Source organism: Ixodes scapularis, unplaced genomic scaffold (assembly GCF_016920785.2).
Source record: "Ixodes scapularis isolate PalLabHiFi unplaced genomic scaffold, ASM1692078v2 PGA_scaffold8__174_contigs__length_109621045, whole genome shotgun sequence".
NCBI lineage: Eukaryota > Metazoa > Arthropoda > Arachnida > Ixodida > Ixodidae > Ixodes > Ixodes scapularis.
Window position 1 is genome coordinate 72,364,102 of NW_024609883.1, and position 20,153 is coordinate 72,384,254.

Below are 20,153 nucleotides of genomic sequence, written 5' to 3' on the forward strand. Positions count from 1 at the left end.
TCGGACACGAGAGTGAGTTTGTAAGCACCGAAAATCTGTCCGTTTCAGCGAGGGGCACAAGTTTGTTTCTAGTGAGTGTGAGTTAGAGATCGACGGCGAGGGAGGATGAGTATGAGTGAGTTTTCGAGGCTACGAAATCACACGAGTTTAAATTCGGTTTGAGCAAGTGTCACTTATTGATTGATGGTGAGTGTGAGTGAGTTGTGAGCCCTCATCTGAGTTTGAGCGAGACATGGGAGTTCTGTTTGAGTGAGTATGAGTTGGCAATTGACGCTGAGCGAGGGTGACAGCGAATTTGTAATCCCCGAAATCTCGTGAGTTTGTGTAAGGAGCAGGAGTTTGGTTGGAGCAGATGTGAGGTGTGGGATTGATGGTGAGTGCGATGCAAGTAGTGAAAGCTTGTTAGTTTGAGTGAAGGGAATGAGTTTGGTTTGAGTGAGTGTTATTTAGTGATTGACGGTGAGTTAGGGTGTGTGTGAGCGATGTTGTAGTTCTTAAAGGGATGGAACTGCTGCGCCAATTGCGCCACTGTGCGCCTAATGGCTTTTCATGCGCCACACTGATACAAAAGTATAAATAAAAACAAAATTGCGCCAAGGTGCGCACAAATTCAAATTTTAAACGAGCCTCGTCGAAATTAGCCGTCTCTCAGTTTCTGTTGGAAACATTTACGCCGGAACTTCCTCCCCAAATGGGAGGCCAGTGGTTCTGAATCCAAAAATTTGTATCTGAAAGTTGCTGCCGCCAACGTTAGCTGCCGTTGCTCCATGCTCACCGTGCTTTTCTGAAGTCCTGGAGTCACTTCATCTGAAGAGCTGAGTAGTGGAGCAAAGGTGTGCCGCAGCCCCGCGGAGAGAACTTGAGAACAAAGGCGAGCAAGCAGTGAGGCGTATGACGGAGCAATATACTAGCTGCCAGATCGTGATTGCGCTTTGAAGCGATTTGTCATGAAAGTGCCTTTGACAGCAGACTTGCTGCAAGCTATGAAGAAGTCTCATAAAGTTTACACAGTAAGGCTAGAGGTCGAAAAGCACGATGACTAGAGGCAGAAGAGGAAGAACAGCGATGCAGGTGAAGCGAGTACGAAGAGAGCTTGTCTTCAGGAAAAAGAGTGACAACTTGAACAGCGCATCATCTGTTTGCAGACTATACTTGAGCATGCGCAGTCATTGGTTGGTTGGGTCTGAAAAAAAAAAAAAAAGATGGAGAAGATTAAGTCTGGACAAGTGCTATTAGCAGAGGCTAATGCAAAATTGGCTCAGAATCTCGAAAAAGGGAATTGTACCTATAAGCAATTGACCAAGGTTTTATACATTTATATGTACAAGGACATTGATTGTCTTTTTCTAGTCACTGAAAAATGAAAGACCATTTTTGTAACTGCATTTTTATTTTTTAGTACACCTTACTAGTCAATGCTGAGCAATGAAAGCTATTTGTACCTGTTTATATTTACCTCTTTGCAAGTCGGTTTTATCACGTGTTACGCTGTCATGCAGTTTTGCTTTTGTATAGTTTGTGCATAATTTTGTGAAAAATATTTGCAACTATAAAGTTTCTTGAAACTATCGTTAAGTTCACATGGAGTTACCTGCACACCATATTTTTTTTTAGTTTTGAAAACCAGGTGACATTTAGCTTCTAGTATTTTAATATTCTTAAAACTCGTATGCTGCTCCCGACTTGGTCCAAGACCTTGTTTTTGCTGCTCCCAGCCTGCTTCAAACTGTAGTTTTTTCAGCTCCCAACATCGCTCCAATGCTGCTTTGCCCCGTTCCATCCCTGTTCCTAAAGTCTCGTGAGTTTGAGCAAGGGGTGTGAGTTTGGTTTCGGTGAGTGTGAGTCGGGCACTGATGAGGGAGTGTGAGTTTGTGCACCCTGAAATCACGTGAGTTTGAGTGACGGGCATGAGTTTGGTTTGATCAAATATGCACTGGGGATCGATTGCTGGTGAGGGTGAGTGAATGCTGTTATTTTGCTTCTAGTTATGAGTTTGAGGATCAGGGAATGTGAGGTCTTATCTTGAACTGGCTGTGAGAGAGTGATTGATTGGATACATGTATTTATGTTGTAAGGTGGATTGGGGTTGTGGGCTGTAGGGAGGGAGAGGGGAAGAGGGTGATGGTTATGATCATGATTTCGTTACATGAAATAATGGACCCTGGATTCCCTGATATAACGTATCGGGGAAACCAGGAGTGAGTGAGTTTAGGATAGAATACCAACTTCTGGTTGAACTCTCTGAGCTGAAATGTGGAAACCATACTAAAAGGCTCCTCAATAGGGAATTGGGAAATACTGTGACACAATGATTGTCAGGGGTAGTCCGGTAGGGATGGAACCGAAAGTGGTAATTTACTACCTCAACTATTTGGCTACTTCTCATAAGTGCCTAATGCTCACATTAGTGCTTTGTCGAGTGCTGTTTTTGCAAAAGCCAGTATATAGAAAAAGCCTCTGATCGATGATAAGGTTGAAAATTAGAGGTTATTAATACATATAGAATGAAGACAAAGCCACAGCAAAACAAATGAGGTGGCTGCTAAGAGGAGATGCAACAAATGAAGGTTAGTTTCAATGTTATTCTTTTTTTCACCACTCTCTTCAAGATTGTTTGAGCATAAGGATGCATTAACTTTGGGTGCATCGTGCGGGAAATGCGCCGATTATTGTATTCAATTCGCTCGTTAAAGTAGTCCAATCTTCTTTGTTCCAGACCCAAGGCCTCTTCGAAGGACGTGCTTGCGGAATACACCAAGGAGCGAGGCGGAGTCAAGCCCCTTTTGAACCTGGTTGTGATTGGTCACGTGGACGCTGGCAAGAGCACCCTTATGGGACACCTCTTGTACAGGTAAATGAAACATTTGTTTTGCGCGTTTCATCTTTGTCACGCAGTTTCGGCTAAAACTGCAATCTGTCTCGTCGTACGGGTGATCTTTGCAGCCCTCCGAAAGCCCCGAGTTAACTCGGAAGTCCTGCTGAAGCGCTCTTGTTTGGTGGCGGTATCGTTTAAAGTGGGGAGCTCCGGCAGTTTCTTGAGTTACCCAATCAAAAGACATTTTTGGAATATCCAGGCTTTACTCTTCCCTGCATGCTATTCATTATCTCTAAATTCAAAATAGCTATTGAGAGAATAGCAGACGAAGGTGACACCAAAACCAACGTTAAAATTTTCATGCGCTCTCCAGTGGGGAGTAGCGTCACACGTATGACTTGTAAGTTGAGCAGGCAATCTAGAGAATAATGTTTTTTTTGCGCGTGTTTTTTTTTATTATTTGCTGCATTGAGCTTAACCAGCATTCATTTGACACGATCAAACTCCTCATAACCTGTTGCGAGCAAACCATTATGCTTTTACCTTGACCTATATTATTACATCTGACGTCACATTTTTGTGTTGCCAGTAGTAGTAGAGCCTCTCAGCCTCAAGTCAATTTTGAAACTTAAACAACTTTGCAACGAAAAATTAGTGTGGCTTGCAATCCGGGTTATCGTTTCAGGTGTGTCTATTAATGTGTTGAACCAGTTTTCGAGGCAAATCAATGATTGTCTGAGTTTCGACGGCGCTCCCTTTAATAAGGGATGATATAAGGGAAAAGGCAATTCACTCTCCCAGCTGAGGGACAGACGTATCATGCCTGTCGTCTGCTTTCGTCCTTTCAGGCTGGGCTGCGTGCAAAAGAAGCAGATGCACAAGTATGAGCAGGACTCCAAGAAGCTGGGCAAGGCATCCTTCATGTATGCATGGGTGTTGGACGAGACTATGGAAGAAAGGTGGGTCGACATTGTCGCCGGGCAGTTGCACCAAGGGCCCGACGCCCTCGGGAAGTGCACGGAACTACCCTCGGGAAGTGCACATTTATATAGTTACATCAATTCAAAGTTTCATGTCAAGGCTGTTTTTTGGGGCAAGTTTTGAAAAGCTTTTTTTATATTTTCAGAATTAATTTTTCGTCACTCCACAAAGTTTCGTCCCGGTAGCTTGGGATCTAAGAGCGGTACCTGAATACGTGCAACGAGACTACTCTTTTTGAGGAATGTTAACTACAAAATATTAGAATGGCCAAAGACTTCAATGACTCATTCCTAATTATCAGCAAAAAAATTTCAACTTGTGATAACTTTTTTGTGATGACGCCAAAACTGTAACGGTGGCTTTGTTGCACTTTCACTGCTTGTAGAACATGCTGACATACATTGTGCCATATTTTTATGGGAGTACTGTAGAAACAAATTCAGAAACATTTGTGGTACAGTTTAGTCTTTCTTGGAAACTATAATACTGACAGAAAAAATTTAGCTTTTGTTTGTGCTTAGCACAGTAACTTATAGTAGCTGTAAAAATGTAATATAAATTAGATAAGGAATATCAGAAAAATGTTTAAGACCAGGGTCTCCCCTTAAATTTGTTTAGAATACATCAAGCAGCTTTTTGAAGAGCGGAGACAAACCTATTTTTATCGATTTCTCTGCCGAATTTAGTGGGAAAATGTTTGGACGGACGGGTGAATTTCGGGGATAAGGGGGTGGGGGATGGGGGTTCATGCTTCAAAAAAAGTGCTGCGCCTATTTGTCTATTTGCTGTAACATCGAAGCTTCCGTAGTAGAATGAATGCTTTTTTCATACGGTAACTGGCATCACTTTGCTCTCAAAGGAACCGCGGAATCACGATGGACGTAGCACAGGCCAAGTTCGAGACGCCGGCCCGGAGCATCGTGCTCCTCGATGCGCCAGGTCACAAGGACTTCATCCCCAACATGATCACCGGTGAGGTGTGCCCCCAATGTCACCCTGTTTCTCCGAGTCATTCGAGTTTTCATTGGTTGCATGTTCAGAACCGAACTACCTCTTCTGTGGTGTCTTTTAACTTGAGCACCCTAGTCTGTAAGAGTCTATGCGGTGATTTTTTTGCTATCTTTAAGGGTTTAAGGGATTGTCCGGTGATATCCGGAGATTACTAAGTTTTTTGTGCTGGTCACATAGAGAGGGCCTAACTATAGTCAGATGTGATATATATTTTATATATATATCAGTGTGTCAAACCGAAAAAAATACGGGTTCGGTTATGGTTACGGTTCAGGTAAATTAATTTTGTTCCGGTTCAGTTCCGGTTTGATTAATTCGATCCGCGAACCGGTTCGCAAACCGGTTCAGGGTGATGAACCGGTTCGGAAATTATAAATGAAAAATTGCAACATCAAAATAAATTACAAATAAAACATCTGAAATCAGCACATACGAAACGGGATACATCGTAGTGTAAGGCTCAGGGATTTCTACCAGGAATGGTTTCTTTATGTGCACTCAAAGGTTACCTCACCGACGTTTACGCATTCGGACTTCATCTAATTGGGTCCGACGCAGTAGCTGTAAAATCCGCGACCTTCTTACAAACCCACTTACAAGTAGAACTCACTAACTATCCCGCCACCTCGGCGTGTAAGCAATTGAAGAAACAGTGGGGAGAAAATACAGCTTTCTTTATTTGAACTAGCCTTCGGTAACTCAAATTAGACCCTTAAAGAAGTTTTCATTAAACAAGATACGGAATATGAAAAACACTTCACCGAACGCAACGCCAGAAGGACGTATTAGGATAAATATTAAAATAGAAGAGTTCGCTGTCTCACAAATATGTTAGCTTCTAAGTGCCTATACGAAACCGGATGCATTATTATCAAACTCCACAGCCTTTTCTTTTCTCATTCCGATGGAAGCAAGCTTCAAGAACTCGCGCGTTCTAGAAACGTGTTATGAAATGAGCACACAGCAGCATTTAGGATTTACAAGATTGTAGGAAAATGAAATCCCGTGACGCGATTTATTTATTTTTTATTTTTTTTGTACAGCCTTCCAATTCTCTTTCTTCCGTGCAAGCCGCGACCAGCGCAATACTGGTTCCTATGTCAAGATTCATGGATGCAGCATTTGTCAAGATTCATGGATACAGCGTTTATATTCCTAAGACTGAGTGGAGAAGAAAAATATGTAAGCGAGGTGTGTGTCAGTTGACGGCACTTAAAGGGCCAATGAAACGATTTTTGGGTTGGGACAAATCATTTTAGATTGGGATTTTACTAATAGCACGTCGTTCAGTGGGCCAAAAGAAAAAAGGTAGAAAGTCAAAAGCCTGACTTTCAGTGCGAAAATTTGAAAACACAGCGGACTATTTCGCACCTCCTCCCCTTCGTAACCTCTCTGCCTTTTCACTGTGATACATCCGCGGTCCCAAAAGTGTCATCGGGTCCAAACTGACGTCACACAAAACCGGACCTCATTTAGTCCCTTCACCCCTAAGCTGATATTGTGGTGGAAGCTACGCGCTTACCGGACCAATCAGCCGCCTCCGTTTCATCACCTGACCTCATTCTCTGCAGCCATATTTGCCACGCTCACCTGGCAAAAGTGCGGCTAGCCCAAGGAGCACGTAGCTTCCACAGCACTGTCAGCTTAGGGGTGAACGGGGTAGGGAAAGAAACTTTTGTCCGAATTTTGAGCGACGGGCTAATCTTTTAGGGGGACAATGGCTCTCTCCGAGCGAGAGGGTCCTCGCTTCTTTTCGTCTTCTTGAACTGTTTGGTGGAATGTGCGATTTATGAGTTGAGGAGGAAAGCGAAACAGGAAAAAGTTGGAAAAGCGTTTCATGACCCCTTTAAAGGGGCCCACCTACAATTTTTTGACCGGTTTGAAGTTCGCGCTGAAACGGAGCTCTATGAAAGCAGGAACACCGAGGAAAAAAAAAATATTACAGAAATTCGCAATATTTTGTGAGTTATTAGCAAATTAAATATTGCAGAAAAAAACTTTAAATAAGCAAAACATAGCGCTTCATGACGTAAAATGAAACAGTTTAGCGATTGGAGCAAAGCGGTTGGCCAATTGGACGCGAGTTTGGTTAATAGCCCGTCGGCCCGGTTGACTCGTCGGCCATTAGGCCTAGCTGCAACCATCGTAGCTTTGGGATCGGGTTGCCATCATCGATGAATTTACCAGGCTTATTATCGGATTTTGAGTGCGGATCTGGGCGTCGCGCTGTACGAGGACACTCCACGCAAGCGCCGCGACGCGTCTCTGCCTCAGTCCGCTTCGACAGCCGTGGAAGACTCGTCTCCCGCAACTCCGCCACCGGAGCCACCTCGGGGAGTAGGAGGTACAAACTGATGAGCGTTCCCGTTGGGCACGATATAAGCTGGGTTCCGTCACAGCACTAAAAGAAAATAAGGGTTCCCCTGGCTCCTCTTACTGCTTTTAGTTGACCGGGACCGGGGGCGCACAAGTGAAAATACGATGCGCGTTGTCTGCTCAGATCACTTGTCGTCTGCTTGCGATAGTACGTTGCGCACGCCGCTGGGAGGCGCGCATGAGCGACAAGGCGTTGTTTTCGCCCTTTTTGAACTTTACTCTGCAACTTTATTAGCTCTATAAAAATGACTTGTTAGAGAAATAATGGCGGTTAACGTGTGATATACTTTATTTCGCTTCAAAATTTTTGGGACGGCTCTCGCCAATCACGAAGCCCAGAGAATGTGACGTATAGTGAAAGGGAGCGCCGTTATGCGCGCGCATTCGGCACCTCGCGGCGCCACCGTCGGAGGAGGTGTTTCCGAGTTGTCAAATTAAAATATGATGCGCTAATATTTTCAAACTCTTTCGTTGTCCACTGGGTTTCCGGGGCCACTAGCGTGTAGAAACCGCAAAAAAAAGTCGAAGCTCAAATACTGTTGATAGCACATTCATTGTCAACAGCGCGTGGCCGAACCGTTTTGACATGAGCCGGTAACCGTTATTTTTTTTTCGGTTCAGTTCCGGTTTGGGTTCATCGCGATAACAATATAACGGTTCGGGTTCGGGTTCAATTCCGGAAAAAATACCGGTTCGGTTCCGGTTCGACACCCTGATATATATATAAACTTTTTTTAGATTTCGCACCTCAATATTTGTTGAATCAATTATGAACATCATAACGAAACTTCACGCCCAATTCGGCAAGTATGCATGGCTGGTCGTGTCGCGACGTCACATGGGGCATGGTTACGTCAGAGTCATGGGTGTTGACTTATTCCCGGTTTTAATCAACCGGGTTGATGGTGCTCACAAAGATTGTCGAAGAATTGAGCTTTTCTCAATACCGTAAGTCTCGTCTTTCTCAGAACGAAGTTGTTTTACTGAGCACTCGAGGGCTGCCGTGGCTCTCTTTGCACTACGTTACGTCAAAACTTCCACTGCTGCCAACTAGGACGCCGTGTGTTTTGCGGGTGCAATCTGAGCAGTTGGGCTCTGTTTAAAATTGAATTACTTGTGCGGTGGAGGATTCTCAATTCGGATATTGTGCGGATGATATTCCTAAAAGCAATGACAATATTTTTAATTGTTGTTAATTGTTAAATTGTTTGATTGTTTTAATTGTTTTCTGAAAGACAAAGTTTTACCGGACAATCCGTTTAAGGCACGGCTGTGCTTGAATGAAAATGCGAGTTTTCTGATGGCCCTCACTTGGGGTGTAGTCTCTCCCTCCCACCGTCAGCTCGGCGGGGTCGCTACGATCTCGCCCCCTCCTACGGCACTTTACCTCGTTCTAAGGAGGCGCCCCAATCTCACCATGTTGACCTCTTCGCTCCTGGGTCGAATTGGAGTTATTCAGCGTGGTTACGCCTCCATGCTGTAGAAAACCACCCGCTGCTTTAGGCGAGAGCAGAGACCGTAAGGAATGCTACTGTCCAGCCCGGCTGTGGTTAAAGGTCACCGATCCTAATTTAATCTTTTTGGCGATTTTGACGTCTTGCAATTCAGAGGAATCTCAAGAGGAGTGTTCAATTCGTGAAAAAAGTGCTTTTTCAAGGCCTCCAAAATATGTCGTGATAAAATACAGTAGACTCCCATGAGTTCAAACTCCAGGAAGCCACAAGTTTCGTTTGAATTATTGAAAGGTTTAATTATCAGAAATTCATCAAAATATGATGTGAGACAGAGCAGATATTTGAGGATTTCCTCTGCATAGGCCTACTGATCATAAGCAGGTCTGCAACTCATGAAACATTTGTGAAATGTATGACATAAGTTTATTTATCTCTCAAAAATGTTGTTTATCGTGGACAGCACATGACAGCTCGAAACAAAATGATGTTTGTTCATCATTCCAAGAAGTTGTCTAATGTAGACTATTAAGCAGGGGAAACACCAGCGATGAGAACAGGCACCGCGTGGAAGTTTTTATAGCAACTTGCGCGGGTGCTGTGAGTGGAGTTATGCCATGCCGCCACGTCACAGCATCCGTGCAAGTTGCTATGGCAATTTCCACAGGGTGCCCGTTTTCATAGCTCATGTGTGCCCTGCTTGTGCCTCGTTGAGTGCGCTTCTCACCGAGCATGGATGCACTGCGGGGAAGCAACGCCCGCGCAAGCGAGATCCATTAGTGTTGTCTCACTGCAGTGCACTGGTGCTCCGAAAGAAGCACGCTCAATGGGTCGCGAGAATTACCAAAATTTTGAAATTTGCGTGAATTTTCCAGAAGTATGAAACATCCAAGTTTCAGTCGTTGCAAGCCTACTGTATTTGTATAACTCTCCTCTTCATCCTTAAAATGGCTGTTGCCATGGCATAGGCCCAGAGATTGCTTCAGAGAGTTCTTTGGTAGTGAGCTTGAGACAGGCAGTGATCTCAGCATGCATCCCCAAAGCACTTCTTAAAGCTACAAGCTAGTGTCAGAATTGCGTGCAAAGTCTTCTTTGACTGCATCGTCATGGCAGCTTCCTTTGGCAGGAATTGTTGCATGTCGCCACTAGTACATACCTATTCGGATTCTTTTTCACTGGTATTGAACAGTGCAAAAAATCTTTCTCGGGCACAGCTTTGTTGCAACCGCTGACAGGTAAATACCAACCGAAAATTTACTTCGGGTACTCTTTGAAGATGCTTGAATGTAGATTTTGAGCAAAGTTGTTGGTTATGACAATACTGCAGACATGCAATGGCAGAGGCAGGCTCATTGTCTGACATTTCACCAGGAAGTTAAATACTCTAAGGCTCGTCGTAGAAAACTGGGGTCACCATGTGAGTGAACTCATCCTTTTTTTTTTCTGGCAACGCCACTATATTCGAGGTGCTGTGAACGGACAAAGGTTGTCTTGGATCATAGAAAAAAATGCCGGGATAAGCTGCTAGCCCGCACGTCACGCATCTTTCGAATTGCATATCATCACGGTCTTACGAAATGTTCGTAATTTTAAACTTGCATTTCTGGTTTGTAGGAGCTGCCCAAGCAGATGTCGCCATCTTGGTTGTGGATGCGACACGGGGAGAGTTTGAGACCGGATTCGAAGCCGGCGGGCAGACACGGGAGCACACTCTGCTCGTCCGATCTCTAGGTAGGTACACCTTCACAGATGGTGTACGGCTAGCTCGGAAAAAACTCGGCCGTCTCTCGCATATCCTGACGGTATTCTAAATGCACGGCATTTATAGGGCCTTTTCACATATCTCCTTTTGTTGGCACAGTAAAGAGGCCACTCAAGGGCTCGTTGCAAGGGTATTGTGAATATTGTCGAACGCACGTCCAGGAAGGAACGCTCCTTTATACTTCTAGAAGATTCGCATTTACTATTAAGAATTATAACATCACATGGTCACATTACAATGTCATGTGACTTAAAGCTGGCGGTAAAGCGAGTTCGTCGCTGGACTGTGCTGGACTTGTGGAACGTTCTCCTTTGGCCGTCTTAGGTGTCTCCCAGCTGGCGGTGGCCATCAACAAGCTGGACAATGTGTCGTGGGACGAAGGGCGCTACCGGGACATCACGGCCAAGCTGCAGAGCTTCCTGCGTCAGGCGGGCTACCGGGAGGCGGACTTCACCTTCGTACCCTGCAGCGGCCTCACGGGGGTTAACCTCACAGAGCCGCCTCCCAAGGACGAGGGACTCGCCAAGTGGTACAGTGGCCCCTGTCTGGTGGATGTCATCGGTGTGTCCCGCCTTCTTCTCATAAATTTTTGTGCGTCTTTAGAAAGACTGGAGGTTTTCAAACTGGCAAACTGGGTTTCTAGCAGCGTCAAACGGAACTATATTAGGGGCGAAACTCCTTAGGGTCTAGCCTTGTCCGTCCGGTGTCCGTGCTCACATCGATTGCCATCCTGTCTGTCTTCTTCAAAAAAGAAAAAATGTTTGTGCAGTCGACAGGATTCGAACCTGTGCGGAAAGATCCCAATGGATTTCTAGTCCATCGCCTTAACCACTCGACCACGACTGCGGGTCGAGTAAGGGGCTCTGAGATGTGGTAGTAACTCAAGAGCTGGGGATGTCATGGACGAAACGTTGCATGTAGCCGCTCAACGTCTATGCAGGAGAGGGCGCTGCGGTCAAATGCGTATATAATCGCGCTAAACTTTGCATGCATTGACTCAACGTTTATAGACGACAGGGTGCTGCGGTCAAATGCTCAGATGCGTATATAACCACGTTCCATGCCACAGATTTGCTTTCTGACATGGATGAAAACGAACGAAAAGCTCGGCATGCTGCGGCTGAGCGTGTCAGCACTGCCAGAGCTTCGCCCCAAATTCACCACGTAGAGATGTCTTTTGAGGAGTAAAATCGAGGAATGTTCCGTCCTGCATCGGTGAAACTGGAACCGGAACTCGTAAATTTTTCGAGTACAACAGGAGGAATGGCATTCCTTTTTAAAATTTCACCCAGATGTGGTAGGCATTTAGGCTTTTCATTAGCGACCGCTCCAACCTCTGACTTCGGGGGATGGCAAAGTGTCCGAGATGGCCAAAGAGAAAGAACTGTAACAAACGCGATCGTGACGACCCGCCTTGTAGGTAGTTTTACGTCACATCTTTGCCACTCTGTTTTGTCTGCGGATCATTCGGCGCTACGTTTGATGAAAACATGCCCACGCTACCTTAACGTAACGGGGGCGCGTTCCTTTCAAACCATTGTAACGTGTGACGGGAACTTGTTCCAAGATTGGGATGAAACGAGAAACGAGTTTTCATTCCTGTCGTGGAGGAATGTGTACAACACCGTTTCCCTGGAACCCAGGGGTTCCCAGAATGGTCCTCGAGGGCTCCCCAAGCTCCCAGATTTTTTTGACCGTCCTTGCAGCTAAGCAAAGTTTTCTTCCAGCTTATACATGAATCCAGAAGAGCCGTCCATTGATGCAGGAATTCTCACCCTTTGCAATCTCGATTAACTTTTACCTGCCTCCTCCATCCCGGTGTAGTAGAGAAAGGCAAGAGCCTTCAGACCTTGTGAACAGCGATGCATATCAGGGGGAGTGTTTGGCTCGTAGTGATGCATCAATTGGTGGCTCGGATCTGCGACAAACAGCCAGAAAGGAGGAAACTCTCCCTTCATTCCTCCTTTCCACTCGAGAGAGGGGGAGAGCCTCCTTTCTGGGAGGGTAGCTCTGAGACCTGCTTCTGTGGGGAGAGGAGGAGAGAAGAGTGCGAGAAGGAAAGGAGAGAAAGAAACTGGGAACTGGTTTTCTGCCCTGCAGAAGTGGGTTCTGTAGGTCAGACTTTTAGCAGAGACACTGCTCTTCCAGAAAGAAAGGCCCCAAAAACGCACATTTTTAAAATTGCATTTTTGAAGATTGAAAAGCATATATCATCTTGGCCTGAAGTATTTTTGTGAAATGAGCTAATATTTTGTGAAATTTGCTAATATTTTAACTATTTACTTACATTGCTATTTTATGGAAGTCATACCTCCACTTGTATACATCCAATCTTTATAACTATTTTCTTTCTCTGGTGGTGTATGTGAAAGGTATCCAGTTAATAGTATAAATATAGCGTCAGGTAGGCCTTTCTTACATCCTGCAGGAAATAATTTTGAGACTGCTTTTTTTTATTTCAATATTTTAATTTGTTTTTAAATATTTCCAAGTGAAACTCAATTTTAACAAAACTCATTAGGTTACGTCAGAACCAATTACATATATGTAGGCAGATTCTAAAGGCAGATAAGCTACATAACTTTCATTTGAGTAGTATTGCAAGTTATGCGAAGAAGCCCTAGAAGCGGCGTTGCCCCTTAGACTGGGAAAAGTTTTTACTTAGTGGCAGGGATGGTCAAAGAAATTTGGGAGCTTCAGGCACCCGTGAGAGTACTTTAAGAGACTCCCGTGTTTTGAGGAACCCAGTTTGGGAACCCTTGCATCGACGGGTAACTTTGTGGCAAACATTCTTTTGTAAGTGCGTTTATCTTTTTTTAGATCCGTTAGCTCCTGCAGTGCTTTATTGCATCAGTACCGGGATTCATGTGCTGAGGCGTACCATGTCGCATACCTAGGAATATCCGCCGAGTGTGGCGCTCCGAGGCATACAAGGCTTGCGTAGCACACTGACGGCGACACATTTTGGGCTTTCCCGTCTTTCCGAGTGATGCAAAACTTTTAAGTAGGGTTGCACGTTTTCTTTATATTGTTGCGCGCGCGACCGAGAGGGAACACTGCTCTATACTTCTAGAAGATCGGCGTTCACTCTTAGCCCAAATGTTCGACGCTCGAATGTTCGAGATACCGAGCGTAATAGATAAGAAGGTGACGTGGCCTCGTCGAGTCACTCTAGCGCTAGCTGGCCGTCATCTCCAAGCTAGCTTTTGCTTTCTCGACACTCGTCTTCTCTTTGGTTTCCGGCACAAGTTCACCGATTGAACCTTTATTTTTAGTTTTACGTTTTGTCTATCCTTCTCCGTCCCCAACAACATACCGATAGACCCCGAAAATTAACTGCCAAGCTTGTTTTACCGGAATCGGGAAAACCCCCCCAAAAAAAAACCCGGAGGCGAGCTCTCCTTAAATGAGGAAATGCTCGAGTTTCACGGGGAAAAAAACCCCGAAAACCTTTATCTACGCTTTTATTTTCTGTCTGCTTGGAACGCGGCTGCGCCGACGAGGCGCCTGCAAGATTGCTGCTTTTTTTGGGAACCGTGCCACTCTTCTGGTTTCTTTCTTTTGTTGGTACTGGGACGTTTTTTCGCTACTCTTTGTACAATGGTCGGGTTCCCCGGAGGTTTGGAAAAATCCATCCATTAAAAAACGTGCAATTTGAGAAACAAATGAACCGCCAAAAAGACCCCCGAATTTGTAGCAGAGTATCCTGAAAACATGGAACTTTTTTTAAAATGCTACGAAATATTTTGCTGGTAATACTAGGTTGTTTTGGGGTCATACAGTTTCAATATATTGCAAGTTTTGTTAGAGCAAGGTTTGCTTTGGGTGTCTGCCAATTGTCGGTGAGGTAAGTTGGTTCGCGTGCTGAAGGTGCCTTCTTCCCAATGGGTTTGAACTTGGTTTCGTGGAATTCTGACGAGCGACTTTGTGTTGCTTTTCAGACGGATTCAAGCCGCCCGAGCGTCCGGTGTCAAAGCCGTTCCGTCTGTGCGTCAGCGACGTGTTCAAGGGCATGGGGTCGGGATTCTGCGTCTCGGGGCGCATTGACGCCGGCGGAATTTCCAACGGAGACCGCGTGCTGGTCATGCCGGTCGGCGAACAGGGCAGCGTCAAAGGTGTGGCTTCCCGTCGAGAGAGACGGACATTCTCCGATTTTGAAAAGTTTGACAAACCCTGACTCGTGGTATGCCCCTTTTTTGTGATCTGTTAATTCCACTTTCTCTCGGGCATGGATGGAGTAGCCACTTTGGGGTCAAGGGCAATTAGTGCCTGGAGGAACAGTGTTTTCCCTTTCATAAGACCCTGAGGATGCTTCGAAATAAATAAGCGCATATATATAAGTTAGCATGGAGACGTTCGGAGTGTGTGCTTGCAGTGTTTGAGCAAAAACGAAGCAGCAGTACTGTGAACAACATTAAAGAAGTGACAGTGCTGTAAAAGACACCTTTTTCTACAAACTGTCTTTTTTAAGGAAGCCTTTTGCCTAAGCACTTGTTGCTTTGCAAAAAGAAGTTTAGTTACTGTAACAATGTAACAATGACTGAATTTGATTATCTATAGTGCAGAAAGGATAGCAACAGATGAATACATTAAATCTATAGTTTGTGACAGGTCAAGAAGGAAGTTGAAGCCCCTCCCACCCCTTTTCGTTTCAGCGGAGCGTTCAGTGGAGAGGAGATCGCCTCCTCTCCAGTGTTTGCTTTACTAAAGTGGAAAAAGGTGGGAGGAGCTTCCACTTCGTTCTTGACCTGCCACCGACTATAGTGACATACCTCATAGTAACTATATTTGGTAAGGATTGTTCCAGTGGTGAGTGGACAGAAGAAAAAGTTAATCTCTTTGCATAGTACCACCTGTTTGGAACTAGGCTTGTTTAACATTTTAAAGACTGATGTTCACACCCTTAGATTCTGAATGCTGTGTAAGAATGTTAGCACTGACTCTCACATAAAAACCTGTCCTACTTTTTCTTCTTCTGGGTTGCCGCATGCAGGTATCACGATCGACGACATGCCAACCCCGCGTGCCTTTGCGGGAGATCAGGTGGCCCTGACGCTGTCCGGAGTCGACATCATTAATGTAAGTATACTTTTCCACCATTTGCTTTTTTTTTGTATTACAGTGTAGACCGCATATAACGTATGTCGCGGGAGTCGCGAAAATCCGCACTATAAGCGGTACCGCGTTATAACCAAAACATCAATTTTTCAGGCCAAAATACATGCCGTGAGACAACCTACCTTTGTAAACAAATTTATTTTATGTTAGATGAAAAATAAAGCTTAGTTTGAGGAAAGTCTTTATTTCACCAGACTAGTACACATCTCTCTCAAGTGTGTCACACATTTTGAAAGAAATAAGCGGCTTTTGCCTGGCGCAGCCTTTTAACGGCGTCGCGGGTTGCGGACGGACGTTGCGAGCGTTCAGGATTGCTAAACCTAATCACTTTTCTCCGGAGATGAAAACGCGTGAAAATTCGCATCCTTCATACGGTACGCGCCAGTAATACCTTGAACTTGAGCACAGGCATGAAATGCTCCAAATAAGAAATCCGGGCGATGTTCGAAAACACAAATGCTTAGAAAGCACCACTTTAGCCGAAGTAAACAAACACGACGACACGGGCGTTTCTGCCGCCTTGAGAGCGCCGCCACGACATCGCCGCACGAGTAGGTGGATCTTCCCTTCTAGTACGTGCTGGGTTATCATAGCGACACACAACGAAAATTCACTGTCAAGGATAGCGTTTTTACGCGGAACGATGAGATGAACGCCACAACCGACGCCATGTTTGCGGACAGAAGCCGCCGGCCCAGCCGGCCCAGCCCGCGATTGGCATGCAACGCGCGCGAACACTTCTCGACCTGCGATTGGTCTGTCGTTTCGGTTGTTTGTTTTCAACGCAGCGGAGGGACCACTGATCTCGGGGAGGGACGCACGTACATGAACGACACGTGCGTGCGTCCTTCCGTCGCTATGGCAAATGAAGCCTCTCTCTTCGCTTCTCCGAGCAACCTCCTTGCCCCGCGAGTGCCGTTTGCGGCTCGCGCCGTTATATAGTGTCGCACAGGGAAGCGTGCTCGCTGCTCCGGTCGTCGGCGCAGTCGACGGGCTGTGCCAGAAACCGCGCTATAACCGGTATTTCCCTTCGCGCGTCTGCATTTTAAGCGGTATGTAATTACATGGAGTTCTATGGGAGGCGAACCGGTGGTTTAAAAAAACCGCGTTATACCCGGTCCTGCACTATAAGCGGTTACGTTGTAAGTGGTCTATACTGTATACTAACAGGAGTGGGATGGCTAGTTTTCTAAGTCTGAGCAGTCGACCTTGTTTCAAACTCTTCAGTTTTTATTTTTTAGGCCTTGTGGGTCCTCAAATGGGTCCTCTAGTACTTTGGCTTTCTTCAAAGGACTCTACTCCTAGTAAAGAAGTGTGTTTTCTAGTTTGAGCGCAGTTCGAGCATAGTACTACCGTAAAATCCCGAGAGATGCCCCACCCCTGAAAGATAGCCTACCCCTATTTTTGGCTTGGTTTGCTATATTTTTTTAAATACCAAAAGGGAACCCTTTTTTAGTAAAAGTAGTCTTCGGATCAATGATGGCCTCGGCGTAAATGCGGCTAGTTAGCTATGGCGGGATATAAGCAAACATTGCTGGCTGGGAAGTACAGTCATCTTTGCTTCATTGCCGGGAGGGAGGCGACATAAAAATAGCAATTTTTTAAACTTTTCTTGATAATACACCGAAAGTTAGCCCACTCCATATTTTCACCCGATTTGCTCTTGATGTTAGGTGGGCTATCTCTCGAGATTTTACAGTAGGTCCGTATATTGATGTGTGGCTTTTGTATCAAAGAGTCCCAGTTTTCTTCCAAGTATAAGAATTATTGTTAATAAAGTTAGTAAACTTTTGAACTGCTTTATCACAACACTGTCAAGGGGGTTGAGAGGTCCCAGTTCCCGCTCACAGTAGTTCCCTGAGACCACAAAGTTTGACCCCTCCCATTTGATGACATTGTTAAAACATTTTTAGCTTTTCTTCGCTTCAAAACTAAAAAGAAGGAATTCCTCGAGACACTTAGGATTGCAGTTCTCAGTCATTGTTTTGCTAATTGGCATAGCCTCGAGTAAAACAAACTCGCCAGCATTTCCGCGAGTGATGAGCATCCCTGGCCGCTTGGCCGCCGATCTCACTTGGGGGCATGTCCCTCGGCGCGCAGGTCGCAGTGGGCAGCTTCCTGTGCGACCCCTCTGCACCCATCCGGGTGGGGACCCACATCCAGTGCCGGGTGGTGGTGTTCAACGTGGAAATGCCCCTGACCAGGGGCTTCCCCCTGGTGCTCCACTACCAGAGCACCAGTGAGCAGGCCTCAGTGCGACGCATCCTGTCCCAGCTGCACAAGGGCACCGGGGAGGTGGTGCGACACAAGCCCAGGTCAGTGCGACACCGCGGATTTGCTTCCGGTTGGCCCAGCTCTTGGTGCCCGCTTGTCTGTGGCACGTAGCCTCGATGGCGACGTCACGACAATGGTGTCGCGGTGCGACATCGTCGGCAGGGCTGTCGTCATGCTACACCGTGATGTCACGCAACGCTGTAATGTGACGCGAAACGTTGCAGTATGACGTGGCACGTGACCGATGTCAGGTCACTTGGTCATGTGAGGTGATGTCATGTGACATCATCGCGTCAGGTCACACCATGAAGTCAAGTAACAACATTACGTGACATCGCGTCACGTGACCCAAGACATTTGGTTTTCTCGTGAGAAAAGAAGGTGGGTAACAATCTTTTGAAGGATGGTTGCCCACCGTTCCAGCAGTGCCCTCATGGTTCTGCTCACAGACGATTCAAAGGAAGGCAGCACTAATTTTTAATAATTCTCAAAGCACTTCAATGAAGTGCCTTACATGGGGGGCAAGAGCCCAGTGGTGCCTTGCATGAGGCACTGATGAGTGTGCTCTGGACCTTGTCCTTTCATTGGAATGGGAGAGTGCCTGACGTAGAGTTGTGTGCGGATGGCAGGTGCCTGACGAAGAACACGAGCGGCATCATCGAGTTGAAGGTGAGCCGGCCTGTCTGCGTGGAGCTGTACAAGGAGTTCAAGGAGCTCGGACGGATCACTCTGCGCTCGGGCGGCTGTACTGTGGCCGCCGGGGTCATCACCGAGGTGAGCTTGCTCCGCGTCCAGCCAGCCTAATGTGGCGTAACCTTACCTAACGCAACCTAACGTGGGTTAAGCTAACCTAGCCTGAACTAGATTAACCTAACCTTGCCATGCATAGATTAGGCTAACCTAGCCTAAACTAAATTAACCTAATCTAACCAAACCTAGACTAACCTAACATAACTTGATGCAACCTGACCCAAGGTGGTCTAGCAAAGCTGCATCTAACTTGATGTAAACTAAACTAGCCTACTATTTGAACCCTTCAAATGTTTTTGAAAAACTTAATTTTTCAATTTTGAGGTTTTCAGTTTTAGAAACTAATTATACTCCCTTACACTAAGTTTGATAACCATACGCCCAATAGTTACGTTGATATAAAATATTTTCAACTCGTTGTGAGGCAGTAACAAAGTAAAGGAGTTCAATGTTTAAATGCATTTTTCTAACAAAGTTTTCAAAAATTGACATAGGACAGATATGCATCTCATTTTTTGAGGTAATAACTCTTCTAAAATATTTACATTTGAGTTATTAAAACTAGATAGCCCAAAGTCCCATATCTCCCACTTTATGTTCAAGCAGTCAAAATGGTGCTTAATAGCTTCATTTGCATATCATAGATTCCTAACGAAGAGTGACACATCAACTTATGCAGGTATATAAATTTATCCTAGAGAGCTGAAAGTTTGCACACTACACCTACATCTGAAGTTTAATCTCCCTTGCAAATTTCACTCTGATCACTTGAGTAGTTCAAAAGTTTGACCTCTAGCTAGTGTCTCCCCTTCACCTAACTTAACAACTTGACCTAACCTTGCCTAAACTGGCCTAACCTAAACTGATGTAGCCTGACCTAACCTAACCTAGACTAACCTTGCCTACCGTAAAATTCCGTAAGAGCGCCCACCCAAAATGAAAAGATGAAGGGTGAAACAGATGGGGGAAGCTATCTTTAGAAATGCGGCTGCAAACCTTTATAAAAAAATAAATAACAAACACCTGGGCACCCGCTACAAACCACGTGACGGAGGAACTGATATTGCAGATCGCGGGCACCGCAAATTTGCGTTTCACGATACGATAAACACACGGGAATTCGCTACGAACTCCCGTGTCATGGGAAAGGATACCACAGGTTGCGGATGCAACAGATTTGCGTTTCACGGTGTGAAGAACCTGCGAAAACCCGCCGAAAGCTCGCATCTCAAGGAACCGGATACCGCAAATCGCGGACGCAGCAGATTCACGTTTCATGGTGCAATAAACGTGCGGGAACCCGCTACAAACTTGTCTGTCACGGGAATCGATATCACACGCTCAGATCGCAGACAAAAACGCTGTATTTTGCTACAAACTCGCACGTCACGGGTATGTATACCGCAAATCGCCGATGCTGCAGATTCGCATTTCATGATGCAATATACACGCAGGAACAACTCGCGTGCTACGGGAGCCGATATAGCGTGCGGAGATTGCGGGCAGAAACGTGGGGACCCACTATGAACTTGCTTGTCAGACATACTGGTATCGCAGATCACACGGTTAATGCAATTCCCATGACATTGCGTGACGTCCGACAGGAATTGGGAAA

At 45.6% G+C, this 20,153-nt stretch overlaps 1 protein-coding gene across 2 annotated transcripts in view; it reads left to right on the plus strand.

Annotated features, from left to right (window-relative positions):
* The window catches only part of LOC115310741 (HBS1-like protein), a 35,526-nt gene that overhangs the window by 13,903 nt on the left and 1,470 nt on the right, over positions 1–20,153 (plus strand). For both annotated transcript variants that reach the window (XM_040220618.2, XM_040220617.3), the window contains 9 exons: positions 2,717–2,851; positions 3,664–3,774; positions 4,656–4,768; positions 10,249–10,365; positions 10,721–10,957; positions 14,338–14,511; positions 15,390–15,475; positions 17,615–17,829; positions 18,418–18,562. In XM_040220618.2, the coding sequence (XP_040076552.1) occupies positions 2,717–2,851; positions 3,664–3,774; positions 4,656–4,768; positions 10,249–10,365; positions 10,721–10,957; positions 14,338–14,511; positions 15,390–15,475; positions 17,615–17,829; positions 18,418–18,562 (1,333 nt within the window). The remainder of the gene's footprint in view (positions 1–2,716; positions 2,852–3,663; positions 3,775–4,655; positions 4,769–10,248; positions 10,366–10,720; positions 10,958–14,337; positions 14,512–15,389; positions 15,476–17,614; positions 17,830–18,417; positions 18,563–20,153) is intronic.